Source organism: Myotis myotis, unplaced genomic scaffold, assembly GCF_014108235.1.
Source record: "Myotis myotis isolate mMyoMyo1 unplaced genomic scaffold, mMyoMyo1.p scaffold_m19_p_19, whole genome shotgun sequence".
NCBI lineage: Eukaryota > Metazoa > Chordata > Mammalia > Chiroptera > Vespertilionidae > Myotis > Myotis myotis.
In genome coordinates, this window is record NW_023416323.1 from 29787717 (window position 1) to 29799991 (window position 12275).

Sequence of the window (12275 nt, forward strand, 5' to 3'; positions counted from 1 at the left end):
CATACCATATTCTTGAATGAGAATATTTAACATGATAAAAATATTGATGATTGTGATATCAGTTATGCATATATAAAAAGGAAAGTATAACTGACTTAAAGTGAATTTTTAAGTTTTATATATGTAAATTTTTAAGTTTTATATAATCCAATAAAAGTAAATTTTTAAGTTTTATATAATCCAATAAAAATACTGATAGTCTATACCTGGAATGAAAAAAGTTGTTTCTTAAATTCATATAGAATAAACAAAAAAACTTAAAAACCAAACACAAACAAACCAATCCAAGCAAGAATAGTAATGAAAATATATTCTCAAAGATTTGGAAGCAGGGACTCAAACAGAAACATGAACACCAGTGTTCAAAGCAGCATTATTCACAAGAGCCAAAATATGAAAACAACCCAAACGTCCAAAAATAGATAAACTCAATGAGGTGTTTCATTCAGATAAACTCAATGGAGTATTATTTAGCCTTGAGGAGGAATGAAATTCTGATGTTACAACATGGATGAATTTTGAAAACATTATGCTAAGTAAAATAACAAAGACACAAAAGAACAAATATATGATACCACTTATGAGGTACCCAGAATAGGCAAATTCATAGGGACAGAAGGTAGAAAGGAAGTAACCAGGGGCTGGGAGAGGAGAGGAATAAGGAATTATTCTTTAATGGGTGATGAAAAAGTTCTGAAAATGGAGAGGTGATGGATGCACAACACTGTAAATATTCTTAAGATCACTGAATTGTACGCTTAGAAATGGTTAAAAAAAAGACCCAGCCGGTTTGGCTCAGTGGATAGAGCATCAGCCTGCGGACTGAAGGGTCCCAGGTTCAATTCTGGTCAAGGGCACATGCCTGGGCTGTGGGCTTGATCCCCAGGAGGGGGCATGTGGGGAGGCAGCCAATCAATGATTCTCTTTCATCACTGATGTTTCTATCTCTCGCTCCCTGCCTCTCTGAAATCAATTATATATATGAAAATACAAGAATACATTTTCAAAAAATGGCTAAAATGGCAAATTTTGTTATGTAAATTTTATCACAGTAAGAAAGATTTTAAATGTAAATAAAGTGCTAAGAACATAGCCTGGCTGGTGTGGCTTAGTGGTTGAGCATCGACCCTGAACCAGAAGGTCACGGCCCGATTTGGGTCAGGGCACATGAGCCTGAGTTTTGGTCTTGGTCTCCAGTACAGGGGTGTGCAGGAGGCAGCCGACTGATGATTCTCTCTTAGCACTGATGTTTCTATCTCTCTCTCCCTTCTCTAAAATCAGTAAAAATATATTAAGAAAAAAATAGTGATTAGAGTCCAACTTTGAATGTGAAGAAGTTTTAGGAATACCTTAATCACTTTAAGTCAGTTATACTTTCCTTTTTATATATGCATAACTGATATCACAAAAACTTATGGTTAAGTCTCAAGGAGCTCTTCAATAAGGAAAATATAACTTCTTTGTTTAAAAAAGCATCGTGTCATTTTATATTATAATAGTTTATATTATATGCTTATACTATAAAATACACATTTTACTTTACAAAAAAAGCCCTATGGCATAGTTTAATTGGCAATGTTTCTTTTTTCTCGTGATAACAAAAAAATTATGGCATATTTTACAATAACTTATATCTAAGAGTCAATGCAATGTAGTAATATAGGCATATGAGAGAAGATCAAACAGTATAAAATGGTATACAATACAAATTAAGCCTGCCTCCCACTGACCCCCCACAATTTCCCTCTCCAGAAATTATAATTTGAGTTTTAAAAATCTTCTTAGAGATATATATGTATGTAACACACATATACTAGCATAACTGCATATACATAAAATGCTTAATAAATACCTAATATACGATATCTAATATATAAATCTGCCCCTTCTTCTCTTAATACACTATTATGTCCTATATTATACACTATTATGCTGTTCTGTTTTTCCCTCTTAACAATATATTCTGAAAATTGTTCCACAGTAGTCAATATACACCTTCCTTGATCTTTGAAACAGGTGCATATCTGTGTAGGTACAGTTAAAATGCTACTAAAATTAATAATTAAGTCTTAAGTCTAATAATTACAACCATTTTAGATTAAGACTCCATTTTAAAAAGATAATTTCTCCCACTCATTTCAACTTGTACTTTTTTTTTTAGAGATTTTTAAAAATATTTTAAAAATATTTTTATTGATTTCAGAGAGAAAGGGAGAGGGAGAGAGAGAAAAACATCAATGATGAGAATCATTGATCAGCTGCCTCCTGCACGCCCCCTACTGGGAATTGAGCCCACAACCCAGGCATGTGCCCTTGACGGGAATCTATCCGAGAACCGACAGTTCAGTCCTCAGACCGATGTTCTATTCACTGAGCCAAACCAGCTAGGGCTCAACTTATACTTCTACTAGTGGCCCGGTGCACGAAATTCATGCACATTAAAAGGGGATTAATTAGAGGAAATATTTTAATATTGCTATTTGCCCTTTCTCTATAATAGAAGGGTCAGAGATGGAAGAAAATTAGTAAAAAGTATACGAAAATCTTCCTCCTGTCAGAGTCTGGGGCACACCACGGGACCCTGAGTCAAGTCCCTGCCTATCCACATGCGACTCAAAATCATGTGAGACCCAGACCTGGCCGCCGCCCTTCCCCCCCATTGGGCTAGATCCAGACCCGGTCTGTCTCACCATGTCAAGCCCCACTGGGCAGGGGGGGCACAGCCTCAGGTCCCCTGACCTGGCACCGGGGTGGGAGGCGTAGCCTGAGGTCCCCCAGCCCGGGCCAGGGCAGGGGGCGTGCCTTGAGGTCCCCCATCAAACCCCATCGGGAGGCGGGCGCAGTCTCAGGTCCCCTGTCAAACCCCACCAGGAGGGGGGGGCGCGCAGCCTCAGGTCCCCCATCAAGCCCTGCTGGGCAGGAGGCATGACCTGAGGTCCCCTGGCCCGGGGCGAGGGAAGCAGCCTGGCACCAGTGTGGGAGATGCGGCCTGAGGTCCCCTGTCAAGCACTGCTGGGCAGGGAGCATGGCCTGATGTCCCCTGTCAAGCCCCACGGGGGCGGGGAGGGCACAGCCTCGGGTCCCTGCTGATTGCTCATTAAGGCTCATTATGGGAACTTGGCCTCCGCTGTGGGTGCTGCTATCTTTGTGGTGGAGTGACAGTCAATTTGCATATTCCCTCTTTATTATATAGGATTATAGTTTATAGGTGACATCTACATGTTTTACAGGGCTTTAACACATTGTATGCGGGAAACGTATTTATACGTTCTACCAGTGTAGTAGAGCGCGGGACACGTATTAATACATTTTTTATAGACTAGCGGTAGAATGCGAGTAATGTATAAATACGTAAACTAAAGTTATCGTAATTTTACTGAACGTTGCCATTTGTGCAAAAAATTAGCAAAAATGGCCCGCGCCACCTGTTAGCGCGCGATAAAAACTACCCGCAAACGATGTGTTAATACACACAAAATTGTTCTCATGTAAAACCTGTGAAATGGGACAGAAACATTTTATAGGCAAGGAAAGCAAACATGTGTGATCTCTACACTAGAAACTGGATTTTCACCCTTAAGATAGCAATTCTCAAATTAAGAAGGCAAAAAAATAAAGGACATAGTAACAAACCTCAAAGCTACTTCTATACCTCACTGCTAACATACCCAAACATTTCTGATTAAGCACTCTGGTTACCAAAAGGAAAAAGGCACACCTGTTCAATACAAATCTGCTTAAGTCTTATTCAAATAGAAGACAATGAACATTGTCAAAAATCACTATAAAATTATCTTCTAATTTCCCAAGGTAGGAAGCAGGAGAACAGTTGTACAGAGGGGAAACACTGCTTCTCAAGATTCTTTGAGCACACTGTGCCCTATCTTCAATCAGACCTGATTAACTAGGGGTGGGGAGTGCCTGAAGAAAACCTCTCTGCTAACCAATCCTTCAGAGAATATTCTCCAGCTGATTGCTAAGAGAATAAGAGAGTTCAGGGAAATTATGTGGCTTTTCAGATGGATTTTCCTGAAATCATCTTCCTCCAGGGCCAGGGAACATTGTTTGTGGTGCAACACTGCCAGGGCCTTCTCTATCATCCCCCAGACTGTACAGGAACTGCTCAACACAGAAGCCATACTCACATCAGAGACAGCAATGGACTGCACGTCAGCGTTTGCAACGAGATGGGTCTTCACAAGCGTCCCAGTAGCTGAGTCCCAGAACTGCACCTTCCCAGCAGAGTCCACACTGATGACAGTGCCATCGGACAAGAAGGCCACACCCCATATGATACACTTCCGCTTAGACACGCCCATATACTGCCTATCCACGAGCATCTTATGAATAGCGCTCCCTGAAAAATAAGGAAAGTCCACATTTGAATGATGTGGTAAACATGTTAGGTTAGCTACCCGAGCACAGACCACATCCAATATATACTACTTACGGTGAACTCAGTCTCTCAACACCAGAACGGTTGCCTAAAGATGAGAGAGGGGGGTGGTGACAGGGAAGGGACAGAAATTTGCTGGAGGGTTGGGGGTGAAATGGAAAAGAAACTTCACTTAAAACTAGCCAATTGCATACAAACCAATACACTTTGCTCTTTTCCAAAACCCCCTGGGAAAGAGACAGTGACAATTTATGAGAATGTGTAGAGTGGTAACTGGCTTAGCAGAGCCCTGAAACTAAGTACCAAGTCAGCAGTGGGGAAAGCCAAGAAGTCACCTGACTTCACCCTGGGATCCTCAGAAAAGTCAGGAGCTGGTGACCCCAGATACTCTAGAAACCGAGGAAGAAAGTGGGACTAAAAGGAGGAATGGAATAAAAGTAAGTTTAAGAAACTTGTAGATCCCTCAGATTCCTTCCCCTAAGTAAAAATCCAGGCAATGCCATAAAACCCCACCTCAACAAAAGACTAGAGACCTATTCTCTGAAGAGGGACATAGGCACAACTGAGGGTGGGAATACTATATGGAATATAAAACCCTAATATGCAAACAGACCAAATGGCAGAACCACCAAATAACCGGTCGCTATGACATGCGCTGACCACCAGGGGGCACACACGGAACATGGCGGGCATCAGCAGCAGCGGGAGAGTGGAGCAGGTGAGCGGGGGCACTAGACCAAGGCGGGGCACGGTCACTGACATCGGGGTGGGCCTCTGGTGGTTACTGAAAATTCTTTGCTCCTGTGAGCCACGGTCCCGTCCAGCACTTGCACCTGCTGCCAGCACCGGAGCCACTGCTCACACCCGCTGGCCCCAATCGCCCCTGAGGGCTTCTCCACCTCCTCCTGCTCCCGAGGTGTGATCGGGACAGCAGCCGCCGCTTACACCTGCTGATGGCGCTGGCCCCAATAGCTCTGCACCGTCAGCAGGTGCTAGCAGAGCCGGTGCCGTCAGCACATGGGAGCGGCAGCAGCAGGAGCGGGGCTGCCAGCAGACTGGGTACCAGGGGCCGTGGCGGGGGCGCGGAGGATGGGCTGAGACCCGCTCCTGTGCCCACTGTAGCCTCGTGGCCCACAGTTCAATGTGCACAAATTTGTGCACTGGCCCCTAGTCTATATATCTCTATATATAAAAGGCTAAGCAACTGGCCGATTGGCTGGCTGACTGGCCGGTAGGTATGACGTGCACTGACCACCAGGGGGCAGACGCTCAACGCAGGAGCTGCTGAGCGACAGCAACTTTGTAGAGTGCCCTCTTGCACTCCGGGACCCCTTGGGGCATGTCAGACTGCCAGTTTCCGCACGATTCCTGCAGGCCAGGCCGAGGAACCCCACCTGCTGGAGGGACCCCGCTCATTCCGCAGATGCCCTTCGAGCCTTGGCACCGCCCCAGGTGTGGCCGGCTGGGGAGGGACCGCGGGAAGTTGGCTCCAGCAAATACACACACACACACACACACACACACTGCATCCCTCCCTGGCCAGTGTGGCTGAAATGGTAGAGTGTTGTCCCATGCTCTGAGAGGTCACTGGTTGATTCTGTCAGGGCACATGCCTCGGTTTTGGGTTCAGTCCCTGTAGGGGGTGTGCCGGAGGCTGTTGACTGGTGTTTTCTCTCTCTCTCCCCTTCTCCCTTCCTTTTCTCTAAAATAAATAAAATACTGCATCCCATAGAAAAACCAAGATTCCTCCCAAAGCAGGATTAGTAATCCAAGAAAGGACTGAAATTCATGGTGAACATCCCAGAAGGTTAAGGAGGTTAGGGCTAAACATCGTTGAAAGCATTACAAGTACTCCAGTTTGTCAGAAATGTGAATCTGACAAACAAGACCCACATCCCAAATGAATTGAGAAAAACAGTCACCTGATTTGACATCAAACACACTAATGCAATCTATGGAGCCAGCTGCAATGTGGGTACCAGAGGGATGCCAGCTGAGACTCAGGATGCGACCTTGGGAGTTGGAACAATAAAAAAAGAAAGTGACAAACACATAAATATACAGCAAAAGGTAACTGAGTTCTCCCTCCACAATTATCTACGGGGCTAGTGTTCTCTTAGTCTTAGCTCCCACTACATACTGCACTCTTGTGAAGAAATGGTTTATAACAGATGAGGAACAACTTTGTCCTGGGATCCATAATGAAGTATTTGATACTAACTTTAATAATGTATAAATGGTTGATGGGAGTGTAAAGAAGCACAACCTTTTGAGGGTGATCTGGTAGTAACCTAACAAAATGTAAATGTGCATGTTTGGCCCAGTAATTGCACGGGAAATAAATCAAAGAGAAATACTTGCATGAATGCCCCAAAACATGTATATAAAAATATTCACTGCACCACTGGTCATACTAGTAAAAAAATAATTACAATCGATCAGTTGGAGTTTGACTAAATACATTATGGAACATAAAATGCAATGCCATGCAGACTGGCAAGACTGACAGATGCCTGTGATGTAACAAGTGAAAACAAAGCTGAAAACAGGTTCAGGCACTCCTGTGTATTTGTTTATATGAATATTTTAAAAAGTCTACAAGATTAATCTCAAAATGTCTATATAGGGGCATGAGATACTTATTTTCTCTTTCATACTTGGCTAAACATATGAAATTTTTAAAAAGCACTGGATCACCTTTGTAATTTAAAAAGAACACTCCAGCCCTAAACAGTTTGGCCCAGTGGATAGAGCGTCAGCCTGCGGACTCAAGGGTCCCAGGTTCGATTCCGGTCCAGGGCATGTACCTTGGTTGCGGGCACATCCCCAGTACGGGGTGTGCAAGAGGCAGCTGATCAATGTTTCTCTCTCATTGATGTTTCTAACTCTCTATTCCTCTCCCTTCCTCTCTGTAAAAAAATCAATAAAATATATTTTTTTTAAAATAAATAAATAAATAAAATAAAAAGAACACCCCAAAGGTATTAAAAACAACCAAATATGAATCTGAGTAGCAGAGAATAAATATTACTAATGGATACAAAGAATACATAGGACAGTGACTATTTGCTATAAGCGGAGTAAGCAAACCATGTCCTTAAGGCCAAATGAGGCCCGCCACCTTTTTTGAAAGTAAAGTTTAACGGAGCATGGCCATGCCCATTTGTTTAAGTATTATCTATGGCTATTTTTGTGCCACAACAGAGTTGGCAGAGATGGTTTGACCTGTAAAGCCTAAAATATTTACTACTTTGTATCCTTACAAAAACAGTTTGCCAACCTCTACTTTACAGGTCAGGATCAATTGGTCCAGGTAAAGCTCAAACATGGGCAATTATTTATAGAACTCCCCCGTTCAATTTGAATGCACAGCAGGATTATGAACCACAGCTCTGCCCTAGCCTGTTTGGTTCAGAGGGTAGAGCGTTGGCCTTCAGACTGAAGGGTCCCAGCTTCAATTCCAGTCAAGGGTACGTATCTCAGAAAGAAAAAAGGATACGTACCTCAGTTGCAAGCTTGATCCCTGGCCCTGGTCGGGGCACATGTAGGAGGCAACCAATCGATGTGTCTCTCTCACATCGATGTTTCTCTCTGTCTTTGCCCCTCCCTTCCACTCTCTCTAAAAAAAAATCAATGGAAAAATACCTCGGGTGAGGATTAATAGTAATAAAAAAGAACCACAGCTCCTAAAGATGAAATTCTGGTTTCCGGACTTTTATGCACACTTGTTGAAACATCACAAATTTAAGTGAGAATTAACAAATCAACTTATAGAGAAACACTAGCTTTTCTATTTTATATTTCTGGTTTTCTATATTTTCACTTAACCAAGCAATCACAACTATGCTATACAATGGAGAAAGCCTGAGCTGGAGATGGCTTCTAGTACATACCCTGTACTCAGACAGAGTTAGTATATCCTATATAATAAAAGTCTAATATGCTAAGTGTCCGGTTGCCTGGTTGTCTGTTCAATAATCAAAGCGTAATCTGCTAAGGATATGCTAAGGCCGCTCAACCGCTCCCTATGACATGCACTGACCACCAGGTGGCAGATACTCAATGCAGGAGCTGCCCCCTGGTGGTCAGTGTGCTCCCACAGGGGGAGCTCTGCTCAGCCAGAAGCTGGGCTCACGGCTGGCGAGCGCAGCGATGGTGGTGGGAGCCTCTGCAGGAGTGCTAAGGATGTCTAACAGCTGGACATCCCCTGAGGGCTCCTGAACTATGAGAGGGCGCAGGCTGGGCCGAGGGGACCCCGCTCCCCCCAACTGCATGAATTCCGTGCACCAGGCCTCTAGTCTATAATAATAAAAGCGTAATATGCTAATTAGACTGGACATACTTCCAGACGACCTTCTGGATGAAGCTGGGGCTGGTAGGGAAGCCCAGGTCCCAAGTGCCTGCCGGCAGCCAGAGGGAAGCTGGTGCTGGCCGCTGGGGGAAGGAAGGCCTACTCTTGCACGAATTTCGTGCATCGGTCCTCTAGTAGTTAAAATATTACCTGGACCCATGGGGAAATATCCCATCTCCAGTGGCACAGAAACATAACTACTTGCTAAGGCTATTCACAGCCTCACCAGAAATGACCCTTACTTTTCTGCCGATCAAAATTTCTTTCAAACTGGATTTTGTCTGGGTTGATTTGAAATAGTTTCAGAGATCCATCTTCACAACCAACCTATTAGGGGAGAGGAGGTAGAAAATAGAGAAGATAAACATTTTACATTTTTTTTTTAAATATATTTTATTGATTTTTTACAGAGAGGAAGGGAGAGAGATAGAGAGTTAGAAACATCGATGAGAGAGAAACATCGATCAGCTGCCTCCTGCACATCTCCTACTGGGGATGTGCCCGCAACCCAGGTACATGCCCTTGACCGGAATCGAACCTGGGACCTTTCAGTCCGCAGACCGACGCTCTATCCACTGAGCCAAATCGGTTCCGGCAACATTTTACATTTTTAACTAAATGTATTTATTTACAAACTAGGGGCCTGGTACACGAAATTCGTGCACTGGGTGTGGGGGCGGGGGGGGGGGAGTGTCCCTCAGCCCAGCCTGCCCCCTCTCACATACTGGGAGCCCTCAGGCGTTGACCCCCATCACCCTCCAATCGCAGGATCGGCCCCTTGCCCAGGCCTGACGCCTCTGACAGAGGCATCAGGCCTGGGCAGGGGACCCTCATTTCCCCCCATCACTGGTTCTGGCCCCAGCCCAGGCCTGATGCCTCTGGCCCAGGCATCAGGCCTGGGCAGGGGACCCCCAGACCCCTCCGATTGCTGGCTCTGCCCCTTGCCCAGGCCTGATGCCTCGGCCAGAGGCGTAGACCCCCATCACCCTCCGATCGCCTGATCGGCCCCTTGCCCAGGCCTGACGCCTCCGCCAGAGGTGTCAGGCTTGGACAGGGGACCCCCATCTCCCCGATCACTGGCTCTGGCCCCCGCCCAGGCCTGAGGCCTCTGGCCCAGGAATCATGCCTAGGCAGGGGATCGCCATCTTCCTCTGATCGCTTGCTCCACCCCCCGCCCAAGCCTGACGCCTCTGACCCAGGCTTCAGGCCTGGGCAAGGGGACCATCATATCCCCCCAATCCCCGGCTCCGCCCCCCACCCAGGCCTGATGCCTCGGCCAGAGGAGTTGACCCTCATCACCCTCCGATCACCAATCACCGGATCGGCCCCTTGACCAGGCCTGAGGCCTCCGGCAGAGGTGTCAGACCTGGGCAGGGGACCCCCAGCTCCCCGCGGTTGCAGGCTCCGCCCCTGCCCAGGCCTAACGCCTCTGGCCTAGGCGTCCGGCCTGGGCAGCGGGGACCTGCAGTGGCAGCGGGGGGCGCCGTGATTGCGCGGGCTCCGCCCCTGCCCCTGCAGGATTCCTCTGGCTGAGGCGTCCGGCCCGGGCAGCGGGGACCCGCAGCTGCAGCGCCCCGCGATCGTGGGCTTCGCTTTAGGCCCAGGCAAGGGACCCCTAGCTCCCGGGACTGCCAGCTTCGACCATGCCCAGCTCCCATCGCTGGCTCCACCCCTACTTCCTGCTATCACTGGCCAGGGCGGCAAAGGCGCCTGATTCTCCGATCATGACTGGGGGGCAGGGCAAAGGCGGCCCTGGGGCCGCCTTTGCCCTGCCCCCCACCTCTTAGCTCCCCCCTGGGTTTCCGATCAGTCAGTGGCAGGGGGCTTCTTCCTGCTTTCCCTTTCGCCTCCCTGCATTGTGCCTACATATGCAAATTAACCGCCATCTTGTTGGCAGTTAACTGCCAATCTTAGTTGGCAGTTAATTTGCATATAGCCCTGATTAGCCAATGAAAAGGGTAGCGTCGTACACCAATTACCATTTTTCTCTTTTATTAGTGTAGATATATACATTTCTTCCCTAAAGCAATCACTTGCTCTGAAAAATAGTTGGTGAGAGAAAAAAGTACTGGCACCAAGAAACTGATTGCATATTCTTGGTAGCCTTTATGTCCTGACAAGAAAGCCGGACAATAGAATAGAAGTAGGATTTCACAGGGCATCTCTGCTAGAGACCCATGGACTAAATGAAAGACCTAGTAACTATATAATCTAAACAGAGACTTATGAAGATATTGTACAAATTAGTGCAAACCAGAAGAGAACAGCGGTCTTATCACAAAAGGTTCAACCTCTGAAAGCACCCATTCTAATGTTAATGATCGGGGGAGCAGTCTTCTCAGTCTGTGCTCAAACAATTTTCAGAAACACTGTGGTGAAACACAGTTGCACAAGTTAACTGGTGGAAGGACCTAGGAATTTTAAATATGCATTAGTGCACTGTGACTCTACAAAAGGATTTAATATGCTATATTCTGAAACGAAATTCATTGTAAAACACAACAAAACAAGTTTCTACAGCTCCCAATTCCAAAGAACAAAGTTTGGGAAACCAAACTAACCCTCTCATTTCATAAATGAATAAACGAGGTCAAAAGTAAAAACAGAAAGGATGCAAAAGGACAAGGGATTGTTAACCCCCAATGGCAACTCCAATCTTATACTGGGGTTGCTGAAATCTAACTCATATCGGAATTGCTATATAGCGTAACATAACTTTAATCTACCTTCCTATGAACACAGGGAAGAAGTTTTAAGTGGGCACAAGAGGAATCTTGGTTTAAATTACCAATAGTTGCGTACTTACCAAAAGTTGAGAGCCACTGGGGCTGGCAGCCATGCTCCAAATGGGTCCTCCGAAGGCATCCATAGAATACTTGATGTTTAAGGCCTGCAAATCATACTCGATAATCTCTCCGTTGAGTCCAGCACTAAAGAGTCGCTGTCCTTTTGCCCAACACAAAGCTTCCGTAGCTCGAGACTCATGACCTGGGAAAAACTACAGAAACACCATAACTTCAACAACCCATCATGAATTCACCACCTACCAGCACTGAGTGGTCACAGGCAACATGGTGAAAAATAAGCCCTTGCTGGTTTGGCTCAGTGGATAGAGCGTCAGCCTGCGGACTGAAGGGTCCCAGGTTCGATTCTGGTCAAGGGCACATGCCTGGGTTCGGGCTTGATCCCCAATGGGGGATGTGCAGGAGGCAGCCGATGAATGATTCTCTCTCATCATTGATGTTTCTATCTCTCTCTCCCCTCTCCCTTTCTCTCTGAAATTAATAAACATATATTTTTAAAAAAAAAAGAAAAAGCCCTGACCGGTTTGGCTTAGTGGGTAGAGTGTAAAAACAATCAATAAAAAGAAAATACTTCCCTAGCCCTAGCTAGGTAACTCAGTTAGAGCATTGTCCTGATACACCAAGGTTGTGAGTTCAATCCCAGGTCAGGATACACAAGAAACAACCAGCCCTGCCAGTGTGGCTCAGTGATTGAGCATTGATCCAGAGGTCGATTTGTAAGCTC

General features: G+C 45.8%; 1 protein-coding gene across 16 annotated transcripts in view; it reads right to left on the reverse strand.

Moving 5' to 3' along the window:
- The window catches only part of UTP4 (UTP4 small subunit processome component), a 38018-nt gene that overhangs the window by 14495 nt on the left and 11248 nt on the right, over window positions 1-12275 (reverse strand). For all 16 annotated transcript variants that reach the window (XM_036346169.1, XM_036346163.1, XM_036346168.1 and 13 more), the window contains 4 exons: window positions 11554-11745; window positions 8990-9074; window positions 6319-6408; window positions 4146-4357 (listed from right to left, as the gene is read on the reverse strand). In XM_036346169.1, the coding sequence (XP_036202062.1) occupies window positions 4146-4357; window positions 6319-6408; window positions 8990-9074; window positions 11554-11745 (579 nt within the window). The remainder of the gene's footprint in view (window positions 1-4145; window positions 4358-6318; window positions 6409-8989; window positions 9075-11553; window positions 11746-12275) is intronic.